General features: G+C 51.6%; 1 protein-coding gene across 6 annotated transcripts in view; it reads right to left on the bottom strand.

Annotated features, from left to right (window-relative positions):
- Positions 1–2,000: 2,000 nt before the first annotated feature.
- GLT1D1 (glycosyltransferase 1 domain containing 1) overlaps positions 2,001–27,226 on the bottom strand; it is a 90,726-nt gene continuing 65,500 nt past the window's right edge. For 4 of the 6 annotated variants that reach the window (XM_073888848.1, XM_025858619.2, XM_073888852.1 and 1 more), the window contains 4 exons: positions 18,116–18,159; positions 16,812–16,932; positions 7,050–7,148; positions 2,001–2,604 (listed from right to left, as the gene is read on the bottom strand). In XM_073888848.1, the coding sequence (XP_073744949.1) occupies positions 2,443–2,604; positions 7,050–7,148; positions 16,812–16,932; positions 18,116–18,159 (426 nt within the window). In that variant the 3' untranslated portion in view covers positions 2,001–2,442. Of the gene's footprint in view, positions 2,605–7,049; positions 7,149–8,043; positions 8,594–10,769; positions 13,456–16,811; positions 16,933–18,115; positions 18,160–27,226 lie in introns of those variants that run through there. The other 2 variants (XR_012376978.1, XM_073888851.1) reach the window with 2 other exon arrangements.

Here is a 27,226-nt window from a genome sequence, read left to right as displayed (position 1 = left end):
GTCTGGATGGCCTTAAAAGTAAATTAAAACCTTGTGGAAAACATTTCTCTTGGCATTAAAAGGTACCCAGTGGTTAGTAATAAGTAGGATGCCTGGGGCTACAGAGCCTACTGACAGCATATCTTAATGGCCACGACACCTGCAGACTGTCTCTTGATGTGCAACCTGCTCGTCTCTTTTGATAATGGACCCCCTCCGCCCCGGTTTTTAACTGGGTGCATGGCTGCTAGGAGTGAAGCCTGCATTTCCACGTGTCCCTTGCAACTGGGTGTGGGACACAGTGTGTGAGTTGAGGTGGGAATTGTCCTGAAAGAAAGGAGATAGGTAAGTCTCTGTTCCTGCCTTCCTTCCACCCTCCTGCAACTTGGAAATCAGGTGTGATGGCAGCACGTGGGCAGCCACCCTGCTGCGTGAGGTAGAGGTGGCCATGTACTGGGAGGGAAAAACAAGAGGATGGAGGGTCCGAGTTCCTGCCCCCCCCCCCGGGAACACCACACGTGTGGTTAATCCCTGGACTTGGGAGAGAAAACACACGTTTCTCTCCTGCTTATACCACTGTTACCTTGAATTTCTGATCAAGTACAACCAGGTGTAATCCTCAGTGACATCCTCTTGTTGTCTATACCTGCGTAGAGTTGGTCCCTCTTACTATTTCATGGTCAAAGAGTTTAAATGCTACCACCTCTGGAAATCAACTGAGAAGTAAAATTGCACATCTTGTGGGAAGTGAGGGGTTTCCTGATGTGGATGGACAGGTGCTGGGGAGTGACCTGAACCACAGGCTGGGTCCCTGGCGGCTTAGAACCAGGTAGCTGGCAAGGGTGAGACAGCCTCCAAGGACCACGGGACAGATGTTGCAGACCAGAGGAAGGAGAAGCTCTGGGGAGCACTGACCAAGTCCTGGGCATTGTCTTGCTTGTTACTTACTTGTTGGTGGGAACTATTTCTTGGCCCTGCACTTAGAGTTTCAGTTCTGCCGGCATAAATCAAGCGTGTTAAACATCAGGTGAATTTAACCTACCTTCTTCATTCTGGATTCACTTTTCAATACAAAGTCATCATCTAGCCTCTTCTCAGATGTTCGTTTTCTGTCAAATTCCAGTCCCTATTCAGAGGGACCCTTTAAGGCAGTAGCTGTCCTGTCGGTCTTGGTGGCAGTGTTGGGTCGCTGGAGAGCTCAGGCCTGGGTGCCTCCAGCCCCGAGAGCTGATGTGACTGGTCAGGAATGAGGCCCGGGCACCAGGATTTGTGTAGGGAGGCCTTCTGTGTGTCATTCCCACACGGGCCCCCTGACTTTCCAAGAGGACACTGGGTCAGAAGGGAAGTGAGGGTGGGCCGTGGGGAGACACAGGCAGTGGGAGGAAGAAGACACTGTGTCTTCATAGGAAAAATGCATAAAGAGCAACTCTCCGGACACCGTTGAGAGCCACAGATCAATGACAGGCAGGCAGGTTCAGCTCCCAAGCACCGGCTGCCCGCTGAGCCCGCACAGTCTGCTCGGTAAAGCTGGAGATCCCAGGAAGCTGCCCATCCAGCAGGCCCTGTGGCACAGCACCCCGGGGAAGGTGGGGAAGGGGCAAGGGCGGAGCTAACCCAAGACGCAGGCCCAGAAGCCAAGAGGAAGCGGCGCCTCTTTGCCGCAAAACACGGCACCCCATTCTGTGCATTTCCCCCCTGTATTCGGAGGTCATGGTGCCTCGGTACTCTCTGGAGACTTACTCCTGGATCATTCAAACATGGACCTCAGCAAACTGAAACCGATACACAAAATGTTGAAACACAGAGTTAACTGAGTGTGAAACTGGAGCCGTGTACAATGCTTGTGGGAAAGCACAGTTTCACGTCTACACTTTGGCATTAACTTGGTGATTGTGCATAAACCGCCCTTCAGGAGATGCTCGAGCGTCAGTACCTGTGTGTTCAGGGCTGGGACTGGGGTCGGGGGGGTGGTTTCTCTTGGATGCTGGTCACAACATGAACATGAACATATAGCGGCTGTGTCCGTGGGCTGACGGTGACACACTTTATTCTGTGGACTCCCTTCCGTGGACACGTTGGACTTTAGTTGCTGGTTTTGAACAATGAGTTACAGGTCATCAGAAGGCAGGTGGGACGTGTCTGCTGTGCGGCTTGCCTCTAAGTCCCATAGCGGCTAATACCCCTCTCTCCCCGCCTCCCCCTGCCCGGCCCCCAGGAGCCCCCAGAAGCTCTTGCGCTCAGGAGCTGATCTGGTAGACACGTCCGGGATGTTCTCTGGAAGTCCTGACAGGTTTTGGACGAGGTTCTGCCTTATAACTGTTGTTTATCAGTGATTCCACTGAAACTGGCGTGATGTGAACCGGACTGGCCCCACTGGCCCAGAACTCTGTCTCTGGTATTCACCCAGGTCCGTGCGTCCGCGGTGGCCCCGGGCGGGCGCGTGACAACACCAGGCGAGTGCCCTTACTCCCTGATGCTTCCCTCGAGGTTCTGGACGAGGTTCTGATAGGTGTCTCTTTCCGCCTGCCACGAGTGACACCTTCTCACATACTCCCTTCCATTGGCCACAATTTCTTTTTCCAACGCAGGATCATGAACCAGTCTCTTTGCTAATTGAACAAACTCCTGCAAAGAAGGAGGTGGAAGAGAAACGGGTGTAAATAATTGGCCAACGGGGATTTGCAAACGCCTGTGCCTGGGTTAGCTCCCAGCCTCTCCCTCGTCGGCCTCCCGTGCTCTGGGGGCACGGCCCTTAGGTGGATGAGGTGGAGACAGGACAGTGCACGGCTCTGGCCCACATGGTGGGAACGTTAATCCTCTTATGCTCCCGACTGGGTCAAGGAGAAAGCCTCCCACTCTCCTCTCTGCCGAGGGAGGACAGTGGGGTCGGACCGGCCACACATCATCACCATCAGCAGCCTCCATCACGTGCCTGCTGTCCGGAAATCAGCATGGGGGGATTTGATGATGGGGTTTGTGCCCTCTGTCTTCACCGTGTGCCCCGCGGTGGCTCTAAGAGGTGCCCTATATGAAACATGCCACAATTTCCAGATCAAAACATACGACTAGTCAGGCGAAGCAGGATAAACGAAGCCACAAATAACTTCACATCAGCTCAGATACGAGTTTGCTGCCAAGTGAGTTTTGGCACCAAACTCCCAAAAAATCAAATTGCTTTTCAAGCGCTTTTTGGATTTTGGTATTGCAGAAAGGGACTGGGACTCTGGGCTGTCCCATGAGCCCATTCTCAGACAGAGAAACTGGAGCAGAGAGCGGATGGATTCACCACCCGTGACAACCAAGAGGCTACAGAGAGCCCCGTCCAAATGGGAAAGGGAATGCATCCCACCTGCATGTGTCCTGCAGAAATAGGAGGTTGTCTCCAAATGCTCAACTGTGATACTTCTTCATTTAATTTTTATGTTGTCGATTTTTCTATAAAAAAAATGTGTGGCCATCACAACCTAACTCCAGGAGACAGAGACCGTGGGGGCTGCATCAGCACCATGCCCACCACACTCCCGCGTCCCGTGCACCTCATGGTTCCTGTTCGTCCCCCTCATTCCCTGCAGGCCCGGCACGTGGCACACTGCGCCCCCTCCTGCTCCCCGCACGCTCGCCATCACGCCCCAGCTTCCTGCGTGGGGCTCTGCTGCCACAAGGGCCCTTCCCTGTGGGGCACCTCGTCCGTCGGGGCCGGCCCCATCCTCGCTGGGCAGAACCTGTGAGAGTCCCAGGAGCCGATCCCTACGACATCCGACGGGGGTGGTGCCCGTGGTGCTCGGGAAGAAGCTGTGCGGCCCTATCCCAGAGCCACCCTGCCTGGCCCCCAAACCCCACGTGTGGCTTGGACCCTTTTCCTCCCAGCTTCTACCTCCAGGACCTCACTCAGTGCATAGCAGGGACTCAGGGAAAGTTCTCTAACTCATCTGGTGCATGAGGGGCCCAGTTCCCCTGCCTCGTCTTGCAGAGACAGAACCCACTATGCTTGTCCTGGCACACGAAGCCCAGACTCCTCTTTCTGGCTGGTGAGACCCTCACTCCCGAGATACCTGAGGACCCCTAGCCTCCTCTTGCGTCAGGAGGGCAAGACGTGGTCCCCAGCTAGGACTACGCCGCCTCGGACACGACCTTGCTGGGAATGTCGCTGCCGTGTGACAGCCCCATCCCTCGCGCTCAGAGAGGGGACAGGCCTCATCCAGAGCAGATGTCTAACTGCTAGCTGCCCAGCAGATCTTCCCCTGGATGGTTGGACGGTGGGATAGGCCCACAGAGCATCTAAACTAACAGCCGACTGAATTATCAACATTTACAAAATTTACAAATGGGCACAATCCAAGTATAATTTGGGAATTCCAGCCTCTCTTCAAACACAGCAAGGGCTGTGACTTGGGCCTGTGGGCCCAGGGCAGCCGGCAGTGGGCCCTTTGCGGGCCCTTCGCTCACCCGGGGCACGTGGTCTCCCCCGTGGGCCCCAGACACGAGAGCACGAGCCGCCTGGCCTCACGGGAGCCTTTCTCAAACCCACTTCTTCTCTGTTCTCCCCCCACACCTCCCACAGCCATACTGACTTACCACACGCCTCTTCCCTCAAGACCTCCCTGCTACTGTCGGGGCTGACCAAGGCATTAACCGGATTAGCCTTGATCTTTCACCTTCTATGGCCAGACTCGGAGCCGCCAGGAGCCCTGGGAGACAGGGCCTGCACACAGAGCTAGCTTGGCCACGAACCTGAACCTGACGGCCAGAAGGCGTGGGCTCTCAGGACACCGTGCGTGGGCAGCAGCCTGTCCCCCGACCGTGCCTATGATGCAGAGGTTGTCATGGGGTGTGAAGATGGGGCCGCGGGGCGCCACAGGCACCGGGAAGGGGACAGGGAGCGAGGGCCCAGGCACGGACCACCACAGAGTACGGGCTACACTCTCAGAGGGAAGGTCAGGACTCTGCCCCCGCTGTTGGTTTAGTTTTATACAAAGGTTCACAAAATAAGAGGATAAGGGATGCCCTTTGACAACCACTGAGGTCCTTCAGGCAAAGCCTGTGTGAGGTTTGTTTGCTGTTTCGAAGGGTAAGGTGGGGGGGGGGTCCTGGCAGGCGTGAGCGACTGGCGACCTTCCCTCTTCCTATCCGGTTTCTCTGTCATCTCCGTCAGGGACGGAGAGCTCACACTGAGCTGCCGACTCCAGATCCGCCTCAGACGGCAGCGCATTCACAGCTTACACGCATGCATCACCCTGGGTAGGCTGGCTCTCTGGCCCGCGAGTCCCCCTTTAGCAAGTGAAATGCTGCTCCGGATCCGTATCGGAATACAGATTTGAAATCAACCTTCCACACTCTGGCAGCCAGCCAGCGGTTCGTGCCCCTGAGCCCCTCGTTCGCGGTGCCTCTAACCACGTGGCTGGCTTATTTAAAATGCATTTTGTTTTGGAGGCAGGCTTCCCACCCTGCGCTCGGTCGAGTCCGGTCGTGAACGTAAAGACAAAACAAAGCTGCCTGTGACAGCCGCGTCTTAGTGCACTTTTCAGTGTGTTAAAAAACGCAGCCTCCCCCCCATGTGAAATCTAAAATGTTCTCTTTTTTTTTAAACATCCTTTGTGACACCAGCGTTCATGTTTTAGAATCAAAATAAGTCCCTGACTTTGTGTGGCGCGGCGCCGTGTCTGGGAGCAGGGGTGACGCGACCCTGTCGGGGTCGGGGGGACACTCATCGGCAAGTGTCAGGAGGAATCCCTTCCCGGACACTCTGTAAGACAGCCAGCATGCTTCTGTCCCCGTGTTCAGACTCACTGACAAAGTCAGAGCCTCTGGAGTTGAGCTACAAAATCAACAGACGCTGTGTTTGGGGAGATGAAAATAAAATCTCTCTGCCAGGGTGGAGGCAACACTGTCTGACCTAAAAGCCTGGTGGGCGTTGATTTCCAGGCTTACAGAAGGCGGCAAAAAGCAATAAGCCTTTGTTTGGAGAAGCGACAATAACTCCCGTCTGCTCTTCTGGTCCTGATCCTCTCTGGCTCACAGGCGTTGCTGCCGAAAGGGAAGGGTTAGCGGCCAGGATGCCTTTGGCTGGACAGTCGCACGGGAGCCAGCGCCCCAGGCCGCAGGGAAAAGAGGTGAGCATGGCCAGAGCAAGAGAAAGGGAAAGGGAAAGCTGTCTCGGATGAAGCATCCGCTGCAGGAATCTGAAAACTGAATTTTCAATTATTTGACTCGACTATAATTTTTAAGTATAAATCCCTATACTCTTGAATATAAACATATGCTTAATAAAGATGCTGGTAGACAGCACCTAATTTTTAAAGACTCAAAGGACAAAACTCAGGCCTAAGAGACTTATTTCCTGCCACCAGATGGTAGGTGGCAGCTGCGGCCGTGTCTCTCCCGTGGTGACAACAGGTCCGGAGCCCCGGCCATGTGCCGTGAACACACAGCCCTGTGTGTCCCTTCGTCTGCCCCCATCACCCCTCCAGGAGGCAGCAGGGATGATGAGCTCAGAGCCACACGCCCTGCCCGCCTTCCCCAAGGGCCAACTGCAGGCAGACACAACGGGCAGACTCCAGACCGCTTCACACACTTCCTGGAGGTCCCCACACATGCGTGTGCCCTGGCCTTGCCCACCCTCTGCTGCACCATCCCATATATTATTTTGAAACGCATGTGGATGTGCACGCATACGCACAAGTACTGGCTTATTCTGTACATTGTTTTGAGGTATTACAATGATCAGATATATGGCAATCTTCTGAAAACCAGTAGGTGTCCTAGAAGTCTAAGATTGTATCTGAAGAGCCCCTGCTTGGAGATCAGAAACCCAAGCATCTCAGAGGTGACCTGACATGCTCAAGGCCATGCCGCTCGTCGGAGGCAGAGTCAGGAATAGGAGCAGGTCTTGGGTTTGGGTCTCTGTTCTAGGTTTTTCCAAATCACACAGCTGCCCCTGTGGCCACAGCTGACACGCTGCACACAGGGCTCCCGCCACTGGGAGGGGGCACTGGGCACTGGCCAAAAGATGGGAACCCCGGACTGGTGAGGGAAACGCCGATGGAAACCGTTCCAGACAAACCCCTCCTTACCTGTGGGTCTGAAAACAACAGCCCTGTGACCTCATGCTTCACCACTGCCGCGTTCCCGGGGATGTTCCTTGCCAGCACGGGGACTTCCAGATCCATCGCCTGGGGACGGGAGAGAGAAGACAGGTGGGCAGTGGTGGTCAAGAGCTTCTCTGGCCAGATGAGCCCGGGTGGGGGAGAGTAACATCTATGCCCTCCGGACCTCCGGAACCTCACCCGATCGAAACATTCCACTTTCAAAGTACATACTGCATTGTAATTACTTACTGTTGCCGGTTCTGGAGAGCTCTATCCCGCAAAACTTTGACATGATTACCGCAATGTCATGAAGAAACCCCCTCTCTCCAAATGTGCACTTGACACTTGTGCAGTGACAGTTTGCAGAACACATCCTTAATTATCCTCATTACTCCCCCAATGAGTCATTTTCCCCCAGCACAAGCCATGTGAACAGTGCAGGAGGATTGGGCATGTCTCTCTGGCACGCAGACCAGAGTAAGAAGGAGCATGATTTATCACCCCGATTATTCACTAAGCAGGCTTTCTGTTCCCCACGGTCTGGATCAGCACACGGCATCCACAGCCCAGCACAAACTGGCATCAAGACCTCAAAAGAGGCCCAAGAGCCCAGCGGGCAGAGTCGGCCTCACGTCCCCGGCAAGGCAGCATCTCTCTGGTTCTCTTGTGGTTTTGGGGAGCCTGACCTGGAAGGCTCTATTTTGGCCTCCTACATTGAGCCTCCTGGGGCTACTTGGACCTGGGACCACTCACCCGTCCTACGGCAGGTGCCCTTCAGCACATAAGAGGGACATCCCTTTGCAACTTGGTGTCCACGGGCAGGACTGGCTGGCGCCAACAGCAGACCAATAATCTGGCTGTTACTCTATGGAAGTATGTTTTAGGCACTCTGATTCTGCCTGTGGCATCTCCCTTCATGTAATAAACATTCGGTCACGAAGGAGTGACATTCCATTTTCAGAAATGTAAAGGTACCCACCTGCAGCCGCAGCCAGAAGCTCTGTGACACAGAGGCCTTCCTCTGGGGGGTGCTCCAGCGACACCCAAGCACCGACACACAGTAGCTGCTCAGTAAATATAGTGGAGCCGATGCCCTAGAGGCACCTATACTGAATGAATTCCGAGTCAGTGTTGTCCACTGTAGCCACCGTAACCGCCAGCTGTTGTCTCGGTCGGCTTGTCTGGTTTTCTCTTTCTTCGTCCCCTACATCATTCCAGTCTACTTTGAGTTTAAGATCTAGGCCCTAGAGAATGCAGGGCTGGCAACACCCTTGCTGTCGGCACGCCGCGGAGTCTATTCTGTTCCCACCATCGGGGAAAGTGGGAGAGCTGGTTTGACGTATGGATCAGAGTCCCCGCCGTCCCGCTCTTCGCCAGCCGCCCAGCTGCTTCTCCAGCGCAGCGATGACGGGTCTCTCTCTGTCAGGGTCTCCTGTTGGTGTTTCAAGAGCATGGAAGGTCTCCAAGTCAGATATTCCATTGTCATTCCATGGTCTGGATCATGGGATGATCTTCGGTGGTCATCACACCTGGGAAGGAGGCACCTCGCAGCACAGGGGAAAAGTAACCTGAAATGGCCACATCCCAGCACCAGAGTCACAAGGGCTTTCAGACTCCTGGGTGGGAGTCGGGTGGGCCCCGGTTCTGACACACTGCAGGTGCAGTCGGGCATCCTGGAAGACAGCATGGGGCCAGGATCAAGAGGCCTTGGTCTTGAATGAAGATCTTGGTCTTACTCTCTTTGCTCTGGGCCCACACGGTGGGTGTCACCCTCAGAGTGCAGCACTATCACTTGGAGTGATGAGGAACCCTGACCGGGCTCCCACCCCACCCTGCTCTGCCCCACAATCAGGCATTCATGAGAGTTGCTCCCATGATTCCCCTGGGCAGCCCAGGAACCACTGAGGTAGCCAGCGCACTGATGTGGTCCTGGATGTCTCCCTGGGTCTTGGTTGCATCTTTTGGAAATGAGGGACTAAACTATCCTCTCCGCGGCACATGAAAAATTCAGATGTCATTTTGCACAAATACCATTATGTGGTTTGTGGCGTAAGCTGACTAGCACATCAGCTACATCAGTTACGAGGTCATAACATAATTATGGTGAGTGATGCTAGGAGTCATATGGCTTGTCTCTCCACTTGTCACACAGCGTGGGTTGCTGGCTCATTAAACTAGCGCAACACACTGTGATCTCACTTTTAGACATTTGTCAACTAACTGCCGCTTCCTCCGCATGGGTGAGACCTTTAAGACTGCCTTGTCACCCACCATCTTATGTCAGGGCAGAGCTCAGAAAGAGGGTGATCGACATGTCAGGGTGCTTCTGCTCCAGGCGGCCCCCACAGCATTTTCATACTCAAAGGGTACATTTATTCTCTGATTTTGGATAAGCACCAGTGTATTTGTGAAGAATCTGTGGCAGACACAGAGATCAAGAGGAGCTGTCTACAGATGTAGAGGTAGACAAATGTGGATTTATGAAACCGATGACCACAGAATCACAGGACCAGCCAGCCAATCCTGAGAGATAACAGAGTTTAAATCCCTGTTTCAGGCAAAGAAGATCTTATTCTCAGCCCTCCTGTTGCGTAGACTTACTTGTATATCAACTCAATCAGTGCTCACTGAGCACCCATCCTACATGGAAGGCTGCACACCACAGAGAATTGTCCATTCATCGTCCACTTGTTGGACAAATGTTTGTTATCAACCTGGAAATGGCAGGAAGCAGGAGTCTCCGGTGAGGGGAGCAGTTGGTTGAGGGGGGTAGTGAGGTGGTACTGCACAGTAGGGGAGCCTTGCTTGACACAAAAGGCCATAAAAAGGAAACAGTGTATCAAACCAAAGGAAGTAGAAGGAAAGCAATAATAAAAGCAGCAATTAATGAAGTAGAAAGCAAAAGCAAAGCAACTGATGTATTCAAATGGATTTTCTCCGAAAAAAAATCAGTGAAATAAAGAAGTTACCAGCAACCCTGATCACAAGAAAGGAGAAAGCAAAACCAGACAGACCGAGGGGGAACAGACCACTGAAACTCAGAAGAATTTTACAGTCATAGGAGAATATTTACAGAAGTCTTTGCAAATAAATTGGCAAACCTAGCTGAAATGGGTAGTTACCAGGAAGAATGCTTCTCACCCATTTAACCCTGGTAGAAGTAGAAGAGCTTAAACAGATGAATTTCTAGAAGAGAAACAAAAGTTATCCAGGAAACCATCTACAACAAAAGGATCATCTCAGATGGTGTCACAAGGGAATTCTGCAAAATCATCAGACTGCATCATCCTAGTGCTACAGGAACTGTTCCAAGTAACAGAAAAGGAAAGAAACATTCCAAATAATTGTTACGAAACAAGTTCAACAATAATACCAAAGGATGAGACAGAGGGCATGGGAAAGGAAGCCATAGGCCATCCTCATGTCTAAATCTCTCCATAAAAACCTAAAGAAAAGAGTAGCAAACAGAATCCAGCAGCACATAAAAAAATCATGGAAACCAACCACTGCAGTTACTACATTAAACGTGAATGGATTAAACAGCACATCAAAAGGCAGAGATTGTCAGACTGGGTAAAAACAGCAAAACTCAACTGTATTCACTGCCTACAAGAGATACACTTTGGATTCAAAGACACAAAAGTTTGAAAGTAAAAGGATGAGAAAATGTACCTGTGAACAGTAACCACAGAGCTGCCCTGGTGGTTCTAACACCAGACAAAATGGCCTTGAGGCCAAGAACTGTTCCTGGAGACAAAGAGGGGCATCTCATAGTGAGAAAAGGATCAATACATCAGGAAAACATAAAAATTGTAAGTGTGCACACACCTAAGGACAGAGCCCCACAGCACCTGAAGCAAAAACTGACAGAACTGAAAGGAGAAACAGGCAATTTAATCATAATAATAAGACCTCTCGAAACCCCACTCTCAATAACTGATAGAACAACTGGACAGACAACCATCAGGGAGACGGAAGCCCTGAACAGCACTAACCCACTTAACCTGATATTTACAGTACACCCTCCAGTGGCTACAGAAGACCCATTCTTCCCAAGTACACACAGTTCTTTCTCCAGGACGCATCATGTGCTAAATCCAAATAAATAGGACAGTATATTCAAAAAGACTGAAATCATAAAAAGTATGTTCTCTGACCACATTTTTGGGAACCAGGGTATGGCTGAGGAAAAAGGGGCTATAAATGTGGAACAGAGACAGGGACTTAAATTTGAGGTATCATATGAATGCATGTGTACGTGTGTCTGTCTGTCTGTCTGTCTCAGAGGAGGTGGGGGAGATGGAGCACAGAGGTGAGCACAGGTGAAGGGTCTTCAGCTACTCATTGTACTGTTTTTTTATTTCTCTGGGTTTTAAACTTTTAAGTCAAAATGATAATTTCCTTAAAGTGCATGCACTGAAGCTCTCCTGCTTGGGTCTGAATCCTGGTTCCTTTACACACAGCTGACCCTTGAACAACAGGGGTTCGAACTCTGAGTCCAAACCTGCTGGTGGGCTATGAGATGGTGCCACTTTGAAAACAGTGTGGCTCCTCCTCAGAGGGTTAAACATAGAGTTCCCATGGGACCCAGCAACTCCACCTCTGGATACAGACCCGAAAGAAACGGAACCACGTGGCCAAGCAAGCACGTGTACACCAATGTTCACAGCAGTATTCATCATAGCCAAGAAGTGGACCCAGCCCAGATGTCCACGAACCCGTGAGCAGACACGGAAGGCAGTGTGTCTGTACAATGGCATATTTCACAAATACAAAGGAATGCGGTCCAGACACGTCCTGCAGCATGAAAGCATTATGTCGGTGACAGAAGCAGGTCCCAAAAGTCCCCATGTCATCAGACTCCCTTTATAGGAAATGGGAGGAGGCAGATCTGGAACGACAGAGAGTAGACTGGTGGTTGCCTCAGGCTGGGCTTGGCGTGGGGGGCACATTGGGGAGAAACAGCGAGTGACTGAGGATGTGTCCAGGATTTCTTTCTGGGGTGATGAAAATTTCCTAAAATTGATAATGCTGAGGGCTCACAACATGGGAATATACTAAAAACTCCTGAACTGCACACTTTGACTGAACTAATGCTTTAAGTGAGTGAACAGATGTATGCTTGTTATGTGAATTACATCTCAATAAAATTGTTGTATTAAAGAAGCATTTTAAAAAAGTGCAAAAGACCTCTGAATTTATTCAGAGTGTGTCCTATAGTCAGGGACAAAAGCCCCAAATCGCAATTTATAAAAGACATGCCCACAGATTGTTTTTCAATAAATTTAGTTGCCCAGTAAGTGAATACTTCATTGCTAACATTTTATTGCTACAGTACTAAATCAAATAAAATGTTATATGTAAGTGTGGTGATGTCATAGAACATAAATTAATGAGTTTTTCTTCATCTCGAAAATGTCTTTGTTTTCGGTCCGGTGATAAATTTTCTGGCTTTTTCTTTCTTTAATGCCTTGTCTTGGCTGTATGGAAATAGCACTTACTAGAGATTGCCTTCATCAGGGGCAAGTGAGGTCGCGTGACACATGTCCTCACGTGGCGAGTGTCTCCTGCGGGATGGCTGCTGCGGCGGGTTGGGAATGTTTTCTGCGAAAGCCACGCCATCGCCCCTGGGAGGAGGGCGGCTTACAGTCAGGCGGAGCACCAGCCACGGACCGGGAATGTATCTGGTTCTGGTCCCTCCACTAGTAATACTCCTGCTGTTCCCTCCAGCAGGTTCTCTTCCCGCGGATCGGGAAGGCTTTTCTCCTCGTTCAGGGCCGAGTTCAAGGCCACACTCCCATTGCACGAGTGTGCTCGGGAAACATGGCACCGCAGACAGGGCGGTTGAAACCAGGGAAGGTGCCGCCACGGTTCCGGAGGCCGGGAGTCCAAGAGCGAGGCTCTGGGGCCGTTGCTTCTGAGGGTGTGGGGAAGGATCTGGCCCAGGGCTCCCTCCTTGGCCCGGAGATGCTGTCTTCTTCCTGGGTCCGTCCAAATCCCTCTTCTTTCCAGGACACCCCGCACAGTGGCTCGGGGTCCACCCTAATGACTCTTCTTAATGCGACTGCCTCTGTAGAGACCCCGTGTCCAGAAGAGGTCCTGGGAGTTAGGACCTGGACACTCGGCTCACACTCACCACTGACCAGCATTCCCTCCCTGACGGCTGACCATGGCCTCGCCTCCCACCCTGTCGCATGGCGCCCCCCTTCGTTTCCTGCCCGGAGCTGCTTATATTTATTTATGGATGGCCTCAATTCCGGTTTTCCAGTTTGTTCTTTCTGCTCCAAATGGGCGTAAATTCCCTAGGATCCAGGACTTTTCTGTGTCCTGCTCACTGTTGTGTCTCCAGAGCCCAGCCCAGAGCCAGTTCACCTCATGCACCCAGCACACCCTGGTGGAAGGAAAGAATGTACAGGAATGTTAATGTGATGACTGTTTCCAGGCTCCCCTTCCCCCCGAGGCCTGGGGGTGGAGCGAAAGCTGCTTAAAGGGACCTGATGTCCTGTATTCACAGACAACCGACTCTGAAGTCCTCTCTTCAAAACTAAACTGTTGCTAGGAAAGGAAATGTCTTCAGAAGGGAGAAGCAGGTGGGAAGGCTGTTTTCATACGGCCAAGACACGGCACTCAGGAATCTGATGATTGATTCTTACGTCGTTTTCTCAAAGCGTGACGTTACCTCCTTAAAAACAAGCTGCCTGGAAGAAAGGCAGGGTCCCAGGGCCGGACAAGGGCGAAAAGTGGGTCCAGACAACACCCGGCCCGGCGGCGGCGTCTTGTGCTTGACGGCGTAGGGAGATGGGCGCGTGTACCCTGCACACGCTTTCCACTGGTGAACACAGACAGGGCTCGTGCAGTGCACGGGGGGTGGACGGCAGTCCGGACCTGGGTCCGGGGTTCCGACAGTGAACGGTGTCTGTGCCAGGTTCAGTCCGCCCGCATCCGACTTCTCCCCGTGGGAGCTCCTCCACCTGTCATCAGTGGATGGAAACCTCTGATTCCACCTTGAACGGAAGCTTTGTAGCTCGTGCCCCATTTTCTGCAGAGCTGCCAGATGATTCCAGAGACCCTGCCTCCCCTCCACGTGCATATCTCCTCCAGATGCGGCTGCCGGGGCTCCCTCCGCCAAAGCCGTGAAAGCACGGGCTGTGAAGGGTGGGCACTGTCACCTGTATTTACGGAGGGAATTCTGATTTCTGGAATTCCGGATTTTCTTGCGGAGAGGTTTGCTTGGGTTTTCACAGCCTTGACTGGCACATGTCCGGTACAGGGACCGCTGCCTGTCAGGTGGGGACGAGGTGGGTCTGAGCGTCCTCCTGACACACATGCGCTGCATTCGGATCTTACATTGCCGGGGTTAGAAAGCTTCTCAGCGCGGCGGCCCAGGGCATTTGTGGAGCAACTCTAGGATGCAAGAGACAGTCTTGCGCCTTGAAAAATACTTCACCTCCCTGCAGGCCTCTCCCCCTCGCCCCGCACTAAATGCCTGTGACATCCTTCTCATTGTGATGCCTCAAAAGGCCCTTCACTCTGTAAAGTGGGAAGGGCACAGCCGGGCCACACACCTGACATACTTTGAAACTGCCACAGCCAAAAGGGCACAGAGTCACATCTGTGCTTGGAGAGCCCTTCAGGGAGGCTTCAATCACGAGGGTCTGGGCCTGGAAGCTAAGAGCTGGAGCATTATCTTGTTACTCTTGGCTTTAGAATACAGCCTTCCTTCCCCCTAGGCAGCAGAAACTGACCAGGAGGGCAGAGTGTGTGTGTGTGTGCACGCGCGCGTGTGTGTGTGTGCACGCGCGCGCGTGTGTGTGCGTGCGTGTGTGTGTGCGCGCGCGCGCACGCGCGTTCTGGGTGGGAAGGACTGAGGTAAGAACATACTTTTCTGTATTATTTCAACTTCATTCGATGCAACTCCATAATCAGCCCAAACTGGAAACCACAGATTTGCTGTAGGAATATTCACTCTACTGCCCACACTTTTAGCTCGAGCTTGATTTTTGGAATTTCTCAGTTAGAGATGTATTTTAGCAAATGAGATTTTTATATGCTTCCATAAGAAAACAAAGCTAATTCTGGGAGGTCGAAAGATTCCTTCCTTCAAAAGTGATATGCGTTCGTTCTGTGATTAACCACTTGGGTTATCTGAATGGATTCTAATGAAATGCACCCAGACCACTCCCCTGAAATCAGCTTCATTCAAAACCTTCAACCCAAAGGTTATTTTGGAGTTTGCAAAAGGAGCACAACATCAACATTTAAGACAGTCACATTCGCTAACAGCTGCCTTGCCTTTGAAGGAAATGAGGTTTGACAGCAATTCATCCGCAGTGCGATGCACTGGGCGCCAGTGATGAAATCATTCCTGAATTTTACTTCACTTTTTCTTGGGAACTTGAGCAAGAAAATGTGTATTTACATACAAAGGAGCAGTTCAGCACCAGCTCAAGGATGGGTGGGATAAGAACATGCTTTTCTGAAGCTGTGGGGGGGGGGGGGTGTGTGAAGGTGAAGGGCGCAGCTCCCGTGGCTGGACGACGCCACCCGCCCGGCTCGGAGGTCTCCGCCTGAAGACGAGCGGGTCATGGTCCACACTGCGTGCTCTGGCATCGAGGCGTGGATGTGCAGCTTCTACCCCTGGCTCCCGGTGTTGCTTCGGGTTTTACTTTTTGCTTTTTTTTAAAGGAGGCCACAGGAAATATTTGGCATGAGACAACAGTTGGTCCTTCAGTTTAGGGAGGGTTATTTTTTTTGGCTGCTTTCGTGATTTACTGTGCTGTGTGAAACACTAAATTGTACCTTCTGCCAGCAAGTGCAGTAAATTCAGTTAGTGTCCAAAGGAAGAAATGGGTGTTACAAATAGGACGGAAGGATGGCTTCGCTCTAAGCAGGCATTTCTCCCCCAGTGAGAACACGTGAAACCCGCTTCAGAGGCCCAGAGGCCCAATGGCTGGCGCTTCCTTCTCTCGAGCAGGTTGTATCGTGAGCTAGTCCCCAATGAGGCACCTCTGTCGTGCGCACGGCACGTGTTCGGAGCTGTACGTGACTGCTCGTGACCACACGTGTGCTGTGACTTGTGACCAGATGTTCTGGGGGAACTCCGGGACTGAGCACGGGTCTGGACGGAGCAAACGGAGGCCACCCTGTGCCGAGCTTGCTCTTGAACGGGAGTCCAGCCCGCAAGGATGTGACAGCAAAAGAAGAAAAAGTCCTTCCTGGAGCCGAATGCTAGACGAGGGGATCAGCTCTCCCCTCGTGCCCCTGCCCACCCCCTCCCCGTGCACCTGTCACCCCGGCTCCATGGTGCGCCCCCCCGCCACATGCGCAAGCCCCACCACTGTTGTCCCCTGAATTCTGAGATTATAAAGCACACTGAAAAGGAGGAGAAGAAAATCAAGGAGGCTTCTTGCCCACACACACCTTCATCCCATTTCCTGGCCCCACCTCTTACAACCGAAGCGCCCTCCCATCTAAGATATTTAGAGGGTCAGAGAGGTGACCTAGTTTCATTTTATTTTGTAGCTGCCAAGGACAAACGGTAAAGAGAAATGAAATGATTTTTTTTTTTTAAGTCTCAGAACTTAAAAACTACTTTTGAGGTTCCAAAGAAAGGCTGTTTTGCTTTCTAAGGCTCTGAGAGGTGCAAAGCCGCAGACCTCGATTGACAAGGACACCGCCTTGTAAAGGAGAACAGGGGGGGCGTGGGGCTTCCTGGCCCCCCCTCTGGGGCTCAGGCTGGGTCATTACCTCCAGAATCGCCGCAGACATGCCCTCGGACACGGAGCTGTTCACCACCGCGAAGCAGTTCTTCAGCGCTGCGTGTAGGTCCTCCTGGGGCATCTCTCCCAGCAGCCGCACCCCAGCCGCCCTGAAATAGGAGCAGGGACAGCTCTTGGCCACTGGGAGTCTTGTGGCGGTGGGGGGGGGGCGGGCTGGAGGGAGGACAGTAGTTCTTCAGATGGAGAGGTGGGCATTATGGACGGCACTGTATGGGGAGGAGGGTCTCTGCCCTGCCCCGCCCCTGATGAACCTCCGCCGCCGTGAATCATGCCCCCCAGGTATCAGACGTCAAACATAAGGTGCTGGCCACTTTTTCTAATGATGTGACCATTTCTAAAATGATTGTTTAAAAAAATACTAATAGGGACAGTAATGGACATAAAATAAACAGAAATGCTAAAATGGAGAATACAACAAGCACCCAGGTGCCCACTGCCCGGAGTGGACACATCATACAGGTTTTGTCTTATTTTTTTTTTATCCAGCAACACTGATTCGTGTCCTCCAACACCCTCTCCGCCACTCACGTAGCTGCCTCCGGTTTTACCTGCGAGTGCTCTGGGTCTCTGAGCAATATAAAGACGCCCACGTATCTAGGGGGATGAAATCAGTACTTCGCAGCCCCCTGTGCTGACGGTGGCCGGTGACATGGAGGGGCCGTCCTGGGGTACCGTGAGGAAACCAACTAAAAGGGGGCTGGCCTAAACGGGAGATGACCCTTCTGGTCCCCGCCCTTTCCTGGGTCCCCACTGAACACTCGGAATGTGCTGGAGGGGCCCTGGGGCCACCTGTCACCCTGAGGATGTGGTCCTGGGCCAACTACATCTGGTCGCTTCTTACGTGAGCAATTAGCCACAACGTGTTTCAGCCTGTGTTCTGGAGCGTCTGCAGCGGGCCGGCAAACGCACCGTCGTTTCCCACGGTACTACCAAGCGCTTGATACCTTAGGTCTTTTAGTTTCTGCCAATGTGATCAGTGGAAATTATAACTTCAGAGCGGTTTTCATCGGCATTTCCCTGAGCGAGGGAGGATGGGCATCTCCACTCCCGAGGGCATTGCTCACGCTACTAGCACAGCATCCTTCCCGTCGAGTGGGGGGTAAGAGCGCCCGGACCCCCCGGGATCGTGGGGAGGTTACACGAGGCGGCATCCGTGAGTGCCAGGAACAGAACCTGGGTGCAGGGAGTGCGGCGCAAGCATGGGAATGGGGGTGAAGGATTGGCCACTGGGCTTCCTCTCCTGCAAAATGCTTGTTTGCTTCTTCCACTTACCCCTTTACTTTGGCTTTTACTTCCCTTGTAAACACTGGGTCGACCTGAAAAGAGACAAAGATAGATTTTAGGAAAAGCCTTTCGTGAGCCTAAGTCTCAGGAGAACGGCATATCATGGCCACAGAGGCAGACTCAACAACTCAGGAAGGAAAAAGTCAAACCCAACAGGAACTAATACCCTGATTCCACTACCACATAATATGGGCAGGGAGAGAGGAGCACTGGGGAGGAGCTCGGAGAAATGCACACGTCCTCCTGTCTGCTGATGGGCGCGTCCCCCGAGAGCCTACTGCAGCCCCGCGGGCCAGGGTCTCGAAGCAGAAGTCAGGCCCAGCCACGGGCAGTCTGCCGGCCCCACGACACTCCAACGGAAGGAAAGATCTGCGTGATTCATTGCAGTGGTGGATTCTGTCATGAAACCTTTGAGGCAGCATGAAATGGAATCCTTAGCAGATGTAAGACAAAGGACCTGACAGAATTAAAATTTTATTTTGACAGGAAGCCTTCCCAGAAACACAATTTTCAAGCCAAGGGCACGTCCATCAAGCTGATGTGTGGACAAACACACGGGTCCATCCACACAAGGGAATATAACTCAGTCACAGGAAGGAATGAAGCACCGGCACCTCCCACACCGTGGAGGACCCCAGAGGACATGACATCCCGTGCACGAGGCCGGGCACTAAAGGCCACGTACTAGGTGAGTCCATTTCCATGCAACACCCAGAATGAGCAAATCCGAGGAGAAAGGAAGTAGGTAGGTGATTGCCAGGGACTGAGGGGGTGCAGACAGTGGTGGAGTGGCTGCTAACAAGTCTGGGGGTTCTTTGGGGGTGATGAGAATGTACCTGAATTAGGGTGATGGTTGCAAAGCTCTGTGAATATAGTAAAAAACAGTGGATTACATACTTTAACATGGTGATTTTGATGGCATAGGAATTATATCTCAAAAAAAAAGCCAGGTAAAACTTTGTAGTTAGTCACAGCCTAGTGTCCTTGAGCCTGGCTCTTCCTCCTGTTTCACACCCAGAGGCACTGTGTCCTTCAGGACAGGGCCCGTGTTCTGTCCCTTTGCACCTTGCCGATTGGCACATGGAAGTAACGCAGCGGTTGAAGGCTGTGTGTCCACCTGCTCTGCAACAGCAGTGAATTTTACTGCTTGCAGAGAGGCCTCAGTTTTAAGCAGACCCATTCGTAGGTGTGTAAGGACCAGAAGGAGAGGCGGTACGGACCGAGTGGGGCTCAGATCCCCCGGCCACTTGCCAGCTCCCGGCTGTGCCTGTGTTGGGGGACGACTCTGGGCCTCAGTTCCTTGGCTGCATAGTGAGAGTCGTCACGGGGCCTTGGGATGGTGGGGAGCGGCAGCGCCCGTGACTGCCCAGGACGTGGTAACTGCTTAGGGGCACAGAAGGAAACGTTAAATACCCTTCCGGAAAGAATGCACGTGACAGCTCAGATCTCGGCCCTGGAACAAGAAGACCTGTAGGCGTCACTCACATGCACGCTGCCCCAGAGACGCTGCCACACGTCTCCACAGCCAGGACCGAGCGGTGATGAGCAAGACGCCCCAGGGCCCGGCGGCTGTCACAGTGTGTTCGCACAGGGACGCACACATTCTCGACCCTCGGAAGCCGGACTGGAGCACCGGCCTGTGCATGTGGCTTGCTCTCAGAGGCCCTGGAGGACGTGAGGGGACGCTGTCCCACTGTCACAGGCCTCCCACCCGGATGGAGCCGCAGCGTGCACTCACACCTCTGACTCGCCCAAGTGCGCACTGGGTTTGCCTGGGCCATCTCTGCGCCGGTGCTGTCAGCAATGAGTACACACTGTTCTGAAGTTGATGCCCATGGGACACCAAATTCTGGGCACTTCTCAAAGATACAGAGAGAGGAGGGCTTAAACACATTTTACTAATACAGTGTCTGCCACCTCGTCCTGTTCTCCCGATGAGTGAGCTGCGAACACAGATTCAGTTTCTATTCTCATTCACACGTTAGCGGTAGGTATTAGGAATTACAGAACAAGTCGGTTTAATGACTATGACAATATCCCTATACTTTATCATGCCAACTGGAAAAAATGTGCCTTCCAGAAACTTCATTTCAGTTTCTTTTGGCAAGGAATGCCACATGTGTGTTGGACCCCAGATCCTTCAAACCACTGGCATTGACTGAGATGCATCCCAAGAAGCTAACACAGCAAATCTGGATGCATAAGGAACACTGAAACTCTCCCCAGAAAAAATGTTTTTAGAGTTTAATGTATTTTAAGAGGAAAGTTACAGGAACAGCACTGAGGACAGATGTGTGCAGGACATGCAGGGAGAAGAGACTGTGTGGGTGCGATCCCGTGCAGGATATAGACGCGGCGGACACCATTTAGGTGCCGTCCATAAATGATCTGCTTGCTCTAAGAAAATCCAGATGCTTGCACGATCCAGAGACACTTAGCATGTTTGTGTATAATTGTTATAAAATTCAGTTGCTGGGGCGCCTGGGTGGCTCAGCTGGTTAAGCGACTGCCTTCGGCTCAGGTCATGATCCTGGAGTCCCGGGATCGAGTCCCGCATCGGGCTCCCTGCTCAGTGGGGAGCCTGCTTCTCCCTCTGACCCTCCCCCCTCTCATGTGCTCTCTCTCTCTCTCTTTCAAATAAATAAATAAATCTTTAAGAAAAAATTCAGTTGCTGAAGTTTCTTGCTGAAGCATTTTGACCTGCACAAATGCTTTACGTCTCCACTTTTATGTTAAAAATTTGCACACGGGGCGCCTGGGCAGCTCAGTTGGTGAAGCGTCTGCCTTTGGCTCAGGTCATGATTCCAGGGTCCTGGGATCAAGTCCTGTATCTGGCTCCCTGCTCAGCGGGGAGTCTGCTTCTCCCTCTGCTGCTCCCCCTGCTTGTGTTCTCTCTCTGTCAAATAAATAAATAAAATCTTAAAAAAATAAAAATAAAAATTTGCACACAAATCAAAGCGGAAATGCTGCCAAGATCTGATTTCTGCCCCCTCTGTTTCCATTCAGTCACATACTCAGGTACCTTCCGATCCCATGGGGAAAAAAATCTTATGTTCAGGACTACCAATAACAAGAAGAGAACCTTTTGTGGGGTTTTTCTGGTTTTTGTTTTTAAGATTTTTTTTTTTAATTCATTTGAGAGGGGAGAGAGAGAGCATGCACACGAGCTCTGAGCAGGGAGCCCGACATGGGGCTCGATCCCAGGACCCCGAGATCATGACCTGAGTCGAAGGCAGACACTTAACCGACTGAGCCACCCGGGTGCCCGTTTTGTTTTTTGTTTTTTGTTTTTTGAGAATGAACTGTTTCCCATCATAGAGGATTCCTGAGTACGTTCTCCACGCATGGGGCGTGCTGTGTGTCTTCAGGCAACATTATTACACACTTGGTGTGGATAGCACACAGGTTGGTGTCTTCCAAGTGGACAGCCAGATAGGCCTCACAAGTCATCTTTTGCAAAGCACCAACAGCTAAGCTCTGGAAGCTCAGATCTGTTGGAAGTCGCGGGCAATTCCCGCACCAGAAGTCAGAAGTGAAGTTGGAGCATCACTTGCAGCGATGAGGACAGTTTCCAGTATACCCCGGGGCAGGCCTGGAAGGATGAGGTTTCTTCAGCCGCCAGCAGGGGGCGATTGCTTGCATGCGGCTTTTGTAGCCCGCTGTACTTTGCTCCGGGTCGACTTGTCAACCTGCAGGCAGGAGACTCTACAAGAACCCTGTTCTGAGGCCTCCTTAACCTGCCCCTTCTCCTTTGGTGGAGCTGGGCCAGCTAGAAGCAATACCAGGGTTAGAGATGGGCCCGTGGAGGCTGCAACACACTCCTACTCTTGAAAGATCTTTAAAGGAAAAACTCATACTTCTGGACGATTTGTTGTTTACTGCTATTAAGAGTCAGAATGTACTTGCCACGGACTCTGGACCTAACCTACGTTAAGTTTTCTATATGCATCAGCTTACTTCTTGCCAGTGATCCTGGTATGATTGCCCTGCTTTACACAAGAGGACAGTGAGGGTCAGGGAGCTCCTGCAGTTTAACCAGGATCACGCAGCTAGAACGTGCTGGGCCAGGAGACCGAGTTCTTAAAACCACACTTCACCGCCCCTCTGCTATCTGCTCAGGGATTTTACCAACTAGTTCATAAAAAGCCAACGTGGATTATAGAATAACTACCTGCTTATCTGTTTATTTCCCCACAGTATCCTGTCTGTAGCTGTTTCCCTCCCTCTCTGATTGTTGCCATTCTCGCCACCAGGAACGCCCCCCTCCGTCCCTAAAACCTATTCATCCCCAGGGCACAGGCCGAGGTCACCTCCGGGGGAGATTTTGCCCGGTCATCTAAACAAGAAATGACATCTCCTCCCCCACTTTCCTTCCACCTGCTACCAAACGCAGGCCTGCCTTGCCTGCTGCTTGCCCACCTCGCCCCCATATGAGTGCCCCTTTCCCTCCAAGGCCAGGCCCAGTGTCTTGCACACAGTTCTCAGCTCCATAATATTTGCTAAGTGCGTGGTGTGCGTGGTTTCCAGCTGGCCCTTGCCTTTGTTTCTCGAATTCCTGATTCTTTCTGTTGAAATGATCTTAAACAATTGAATTACATTATAACCCCTATCATGAAAAAGCAAACAGCCTAATGAAAGCCTTCTTTGGGCTTTCCACTGTAATTCTCAAATTCACATTTTTTATGATCATTTCTAGAGATCCCTCATTTTTAATTTTGTTAGCATGCTTCTGCTCTCATAATTAACTGTTTAGAGAAAAGTAATTCATCGAGGAAAATTTTAAAAGTCTGCTGAAATACCTAGCGTGTTAACTAAAATTCAGCTGCAGGTTGGAAGTACAAACTGCATTAAACTTTTCTGGATTTACCTTCTGCATCAGTTCATTTTCAAATCTCCCAGTGAAGCCAAGTGGAACAAAATACAAGATAAAGAAAAAAAAGAAGGGTACATTTTTTATGTAATGAAAGCACATGTTATGAAATTTTAAAAAGTAAAAGCATTGCAAGCAGCAAAGAAAATTCTCATTTCCTCCCTCTGAGCTTATTTATTTCTGAGCAAAAGATATTGTTTCCACTCCCAAGCTTAAGGAAAATCATCTTTGATCTAAGAAGTTACTGTGAGATGTTATTAAGCTGCCATGCTCAGACTGAATGTACGTGCCACACTCCTTATCAAAGAGCACCAGCAAACGCACCCACTCAAGACCTTCCTAGAAGCAGAAGCCACACGCTTCGCTAAAATGGTTGAACTGAGAGATCAAAGAAGCTTTAATAGAAAACCAAAGCCAGCTCAGACCATCCTGCAGCTAAAGCGAATCCTGGCGTGTCCGTGCAGAAAGGGAAGAGTCACACAGGCGGCTCTTTTCCACATGACGTCGTAGGATGCTGCCTGTGAGCCAGGTACCGTTCCAGGCACCGTGCCAATACTCAGCCCCCACGGGAAAGGTGCCACGGGTGAGGCAGGTGGCATCGTCTTGGTCATGCCTACTTTGCAGATGGGGAAGCTGAGGCGCAGAGAAGCGAGGAGCACCCAGCTGACTCCAGAGTCCGTGCTTGCAACCACTGCACCACATAGCCACGCAGAACTACCCTTTGCAGAGCACGGATGAGGCCACTTGTTCTAAAGGTGTTAACTCACTGGCCAGCAGTGAGCAGCAATGAATGATTATGTAGATTCTGTATGGGACGGAGATCCCATTTTAAAATGTTCTTCCTAAGAATTGCCACAAAAATAAACCTATGTATGGCATCTAAAAAATAAAACAGGGGTGGGAGGGATGGGGGGGCTGGGTGATAGACACTGGGGAGGGTATGTGCTATGGTGAGCGCTGTGAATTGTGCAAGACTGTTGAATCACAGATCTGTACTTCTGAAACAAATAATGCAACATATGTTAAGAAAAAAGAAAAAGAAGAAGATAGCAGGAGGGGAAGAATGAAGGGGAGTAAGTCGGAGGGGGAGATGAACCATGAGAGACGATGGACTCTGAAAAACAAACTGAGGGTTCTAGAGGGGAGGAGGGTAGGGGGATGGGTTATCCTGGTGATGGGTATTAAAGAGGGCACATTCTGCGTGGAGCACTGGGTGTTATGCACAAACAATGAATCATGGAACACTACATCAAAAACTAATGATGTAATATATGGTGATTAACATAACAATAAAAAAATAAAAAAAATAAAACATACACAGCACCAGTGATTTTTCAAGCGACCTAAGAACATTTGCACTACTATTTTATAAACGGTTGCTAGAGTTGGTAAAAGCTACTTGGCGAGCGGAATGGTGATATTCAGAAGGGCAGTGTGGTCCCCGCCTCTGGGGCAGTCCCAGGAGCCCAGCCCTGGGCTCTCCTTTGCGGACACAACCCCCGTCGGTCTGACTGGACTACATGCTCCGTGACGGCAGGCATCATGTCTGCTCTAGGCACTGGGATGCGTCCACGTGCCTCCGACACAGTGGCACTCAGTAAGTATTTCTTGAAGGACCGAATAAAGAAGTCAGGTTCTGTATACATAAACATCCACGCACACACACATATACACGTTTATAACATGCGTACTGGTCTTGTGAACGAACAATAGCATAAATCGTGGTAGCCCAATCTCCTGTTGAGACTCTGCTCACCGTCACTGTCACACATCACATCCGGAGAAGGACGCGGCAAGTCATGCCAACGGAGCACAGTGCTCCCCGCTAAGGGGCATCCTTTCCGTTTCCCCGAAGGAAAGCACTGAGGCAGTGCCAGGGGCCATCCACTGACCGACAAACGTCTCCTCTCTGTCCACACGTCAGGACAGACGGCATCTGCACGTGCCGCGAACATCCACTTTCTCCTTTGACCCTTCAGTAAGCCCCTCTTCCGCCAGAGCCCCCCTTCCTTTGGTTCTTCCTCACCTCCTCCCCTGGACACAGGTGGTCAAAGTGGAACTGGGTACCTGGTCCTCTCCTCACAAAAGGGTGGGATGCAACCCAAGCTGGATCGTGGACCTTGAACAGAAGGATCCGGAGACTAAGAAGCGGGCGGAGCTCATTTTTCCCCAGTGGGGTGCCTTGAACAGAACGTGCCCGGCTAAGACTCGCTGGCCTCTGGAATTTCTGGTCTCCAGCCTCCCAACTATTCTCTTGGTGGTTCTTGTCATCTTGCTTAAGTTGCATTTGCTGGAGGTGGAGTGACGCTTGCAGCTGAGGGGTGCTAGCTGAACGGTGCTGTTTCTTCTTCGCTGGTATGTCCCGTGTGATGGGGCTCCACGCAGAGAAAGGCCCTAGAGGGACCACTGCTGTGTGCAGCACAATGATTCCCTAATAAGAGACGTCGCGCTGTTCCAGACGCCTTAGCTCACCCAGTCAATGCAGCTTTGTACTGAGACGCCAGCACGTGACCTCTGAAAGTGTGTGATTCGCACCTGGAGAGTTTATTCAGCCACTGAGCTTCACGGTTATCAAAGGAGGGCACAGAAGGAGGAGTGGACACACATCAGATGCCACAAATAATGGTAACATTCGGGGTGTTCAATCTCTTACGTGACACAGTTGTTGAAGCATGAGTTTCAGTGTCCCAAGGTTTGACCTCTGACCCACCTCGCAAATCCATTTCCAAATTCCTACCAATAATGTAGCAAGGATTCAAATGCAAGTGTAAAGTTGTTTGACCCCGTCTTTGTTTGGTCTTCAGACGTGATGTCGGATTGAATCCTTGACCATGAAAGCTGACAGATGTCTGGAGATCTCTTAACGGTGAAGGGGAGGGCTGGGTTCGGCGGGGCGGTCAGCGGGAGCATACGTGTCTGGTCCCGACAGAGCCAGGCCTGCGTCTGGGGAGAGGCTCTTGCTGCAGAAGCCGCTGCGCGCTGGCCTTGGAGGGGACATACATTTAGTGGGACTCTCTCTTTCTCTCTCTCTCACACACACACACACACCCCATCCAGCGTGGCCAAGTCAGTGATTTTCATACTTCAGATTAGGAAGCAAATCACGAAATCGATTTTTGGGTAAAAACAAGCTTTTTAAGAATGACATGGAATAGAATTGCGTCACATAGCAAAGGATGGCACAGGACAGTCTTTTAAAAAGGACCACAGTTAAGCGGCCAACGCTTGATCTTGGCTCAGGTCTTCTCTCAGGGTTGTGAGTTCAAGCACCGTGTTGGGCTCCATGCTGGGCATGGAGCCCGCTTCAAGAACAAGGGCCAGAGTGCAGAGCCGCGTGAAGCGAGAGAAGCGTTGTCTAGTAAAGCTTGCCCAGTGTGTGCGTGCGTGTGCATTCGCGTGCACATACGCTGTGCTGGGTTGGTTCTGCCTGCCCCCACTGGCTGCGCATGCACACACACGTCTTAACTCTCTTCAGAGACATCCCCCAATAACTGGGAACTGGCCGTGGCAGAAGCTTCTACACCGTGGAAATAGGCCAGTTGGGCTTTCAGAAAACAGGGCTCCCCTGCCCTGCTCCCCATGAGCACCGGCTGGTGGACACTCAGCAGCAGACCCCGGGTTACGGTTAGGAAGCAAACAAGCAAACCTTAGACACCAGCCTGTTCGACTTAGTGGAGGATCTGAGATGTGTGTCCAGATGCATCCGGGACACACAGAATCAAGAAGAAAGCTTGTCTGAAGGAGTTTGTGACTCGCTGGATTCGATGCTGCCTTATTTGGAAGCTCAAATTATCCTGTTTGCTGAGACGACATCATGGTTTGGATGGCAGCTTTTTGTTTTCCCCTTAGATTTGATAAAAACCTTTTATGAGGTAGGGATATTGCTGTGGCCTCAATGTTGTGTCCCCCACGTCCCAAATGCATACCCTGAAATCCTAACCCCCAAAGACGATGGTGTCAAGAGGTGAGGATTTGGGAGGCGAGTGGGCCAGGAAGGTGGAGGCCTCGGGAACAGGACCAGTCTTACATGACGGGACCAGGTCTCACAAATGACCCCAGAGAGTGTCCTTGAGCCAGGAGGAGACCTCCCCGGCACCTCCATCCCGAGCCTCCCGGCGTCCAGGACCAGGAGAAACCAATCTCTGGTGCTGGTCCGCCAGCCCATCCATGGGATTCCGTTGCAGCCGCCCAAAGGGACCAGACAGCTATGAACTGGTCAGACCCGAAGC

The sequence above is a fragment of the Callorhinus ursinus genome, unplaced genomic scaffold, assembly GCF_003265705.2.
Source record: "Callorhinus ursinus isolate GAN/ISIS: 27379988/994484 unplaced genomic scaffold, GSC_fseal_2.0 scaffold97, whole genome shotgun sequence".
Classification (NCBI taxonomy): Eukaryota; Metazoa; Chordata; class Mammalia; order Carnivora; family Otariidae; genus Callorhinus; species Callorhinus ursinus.
Note: the sequence above shows the minus strand (reverse complement) of the source record. Positions and strands in the feature narration are given on the sequence as shown.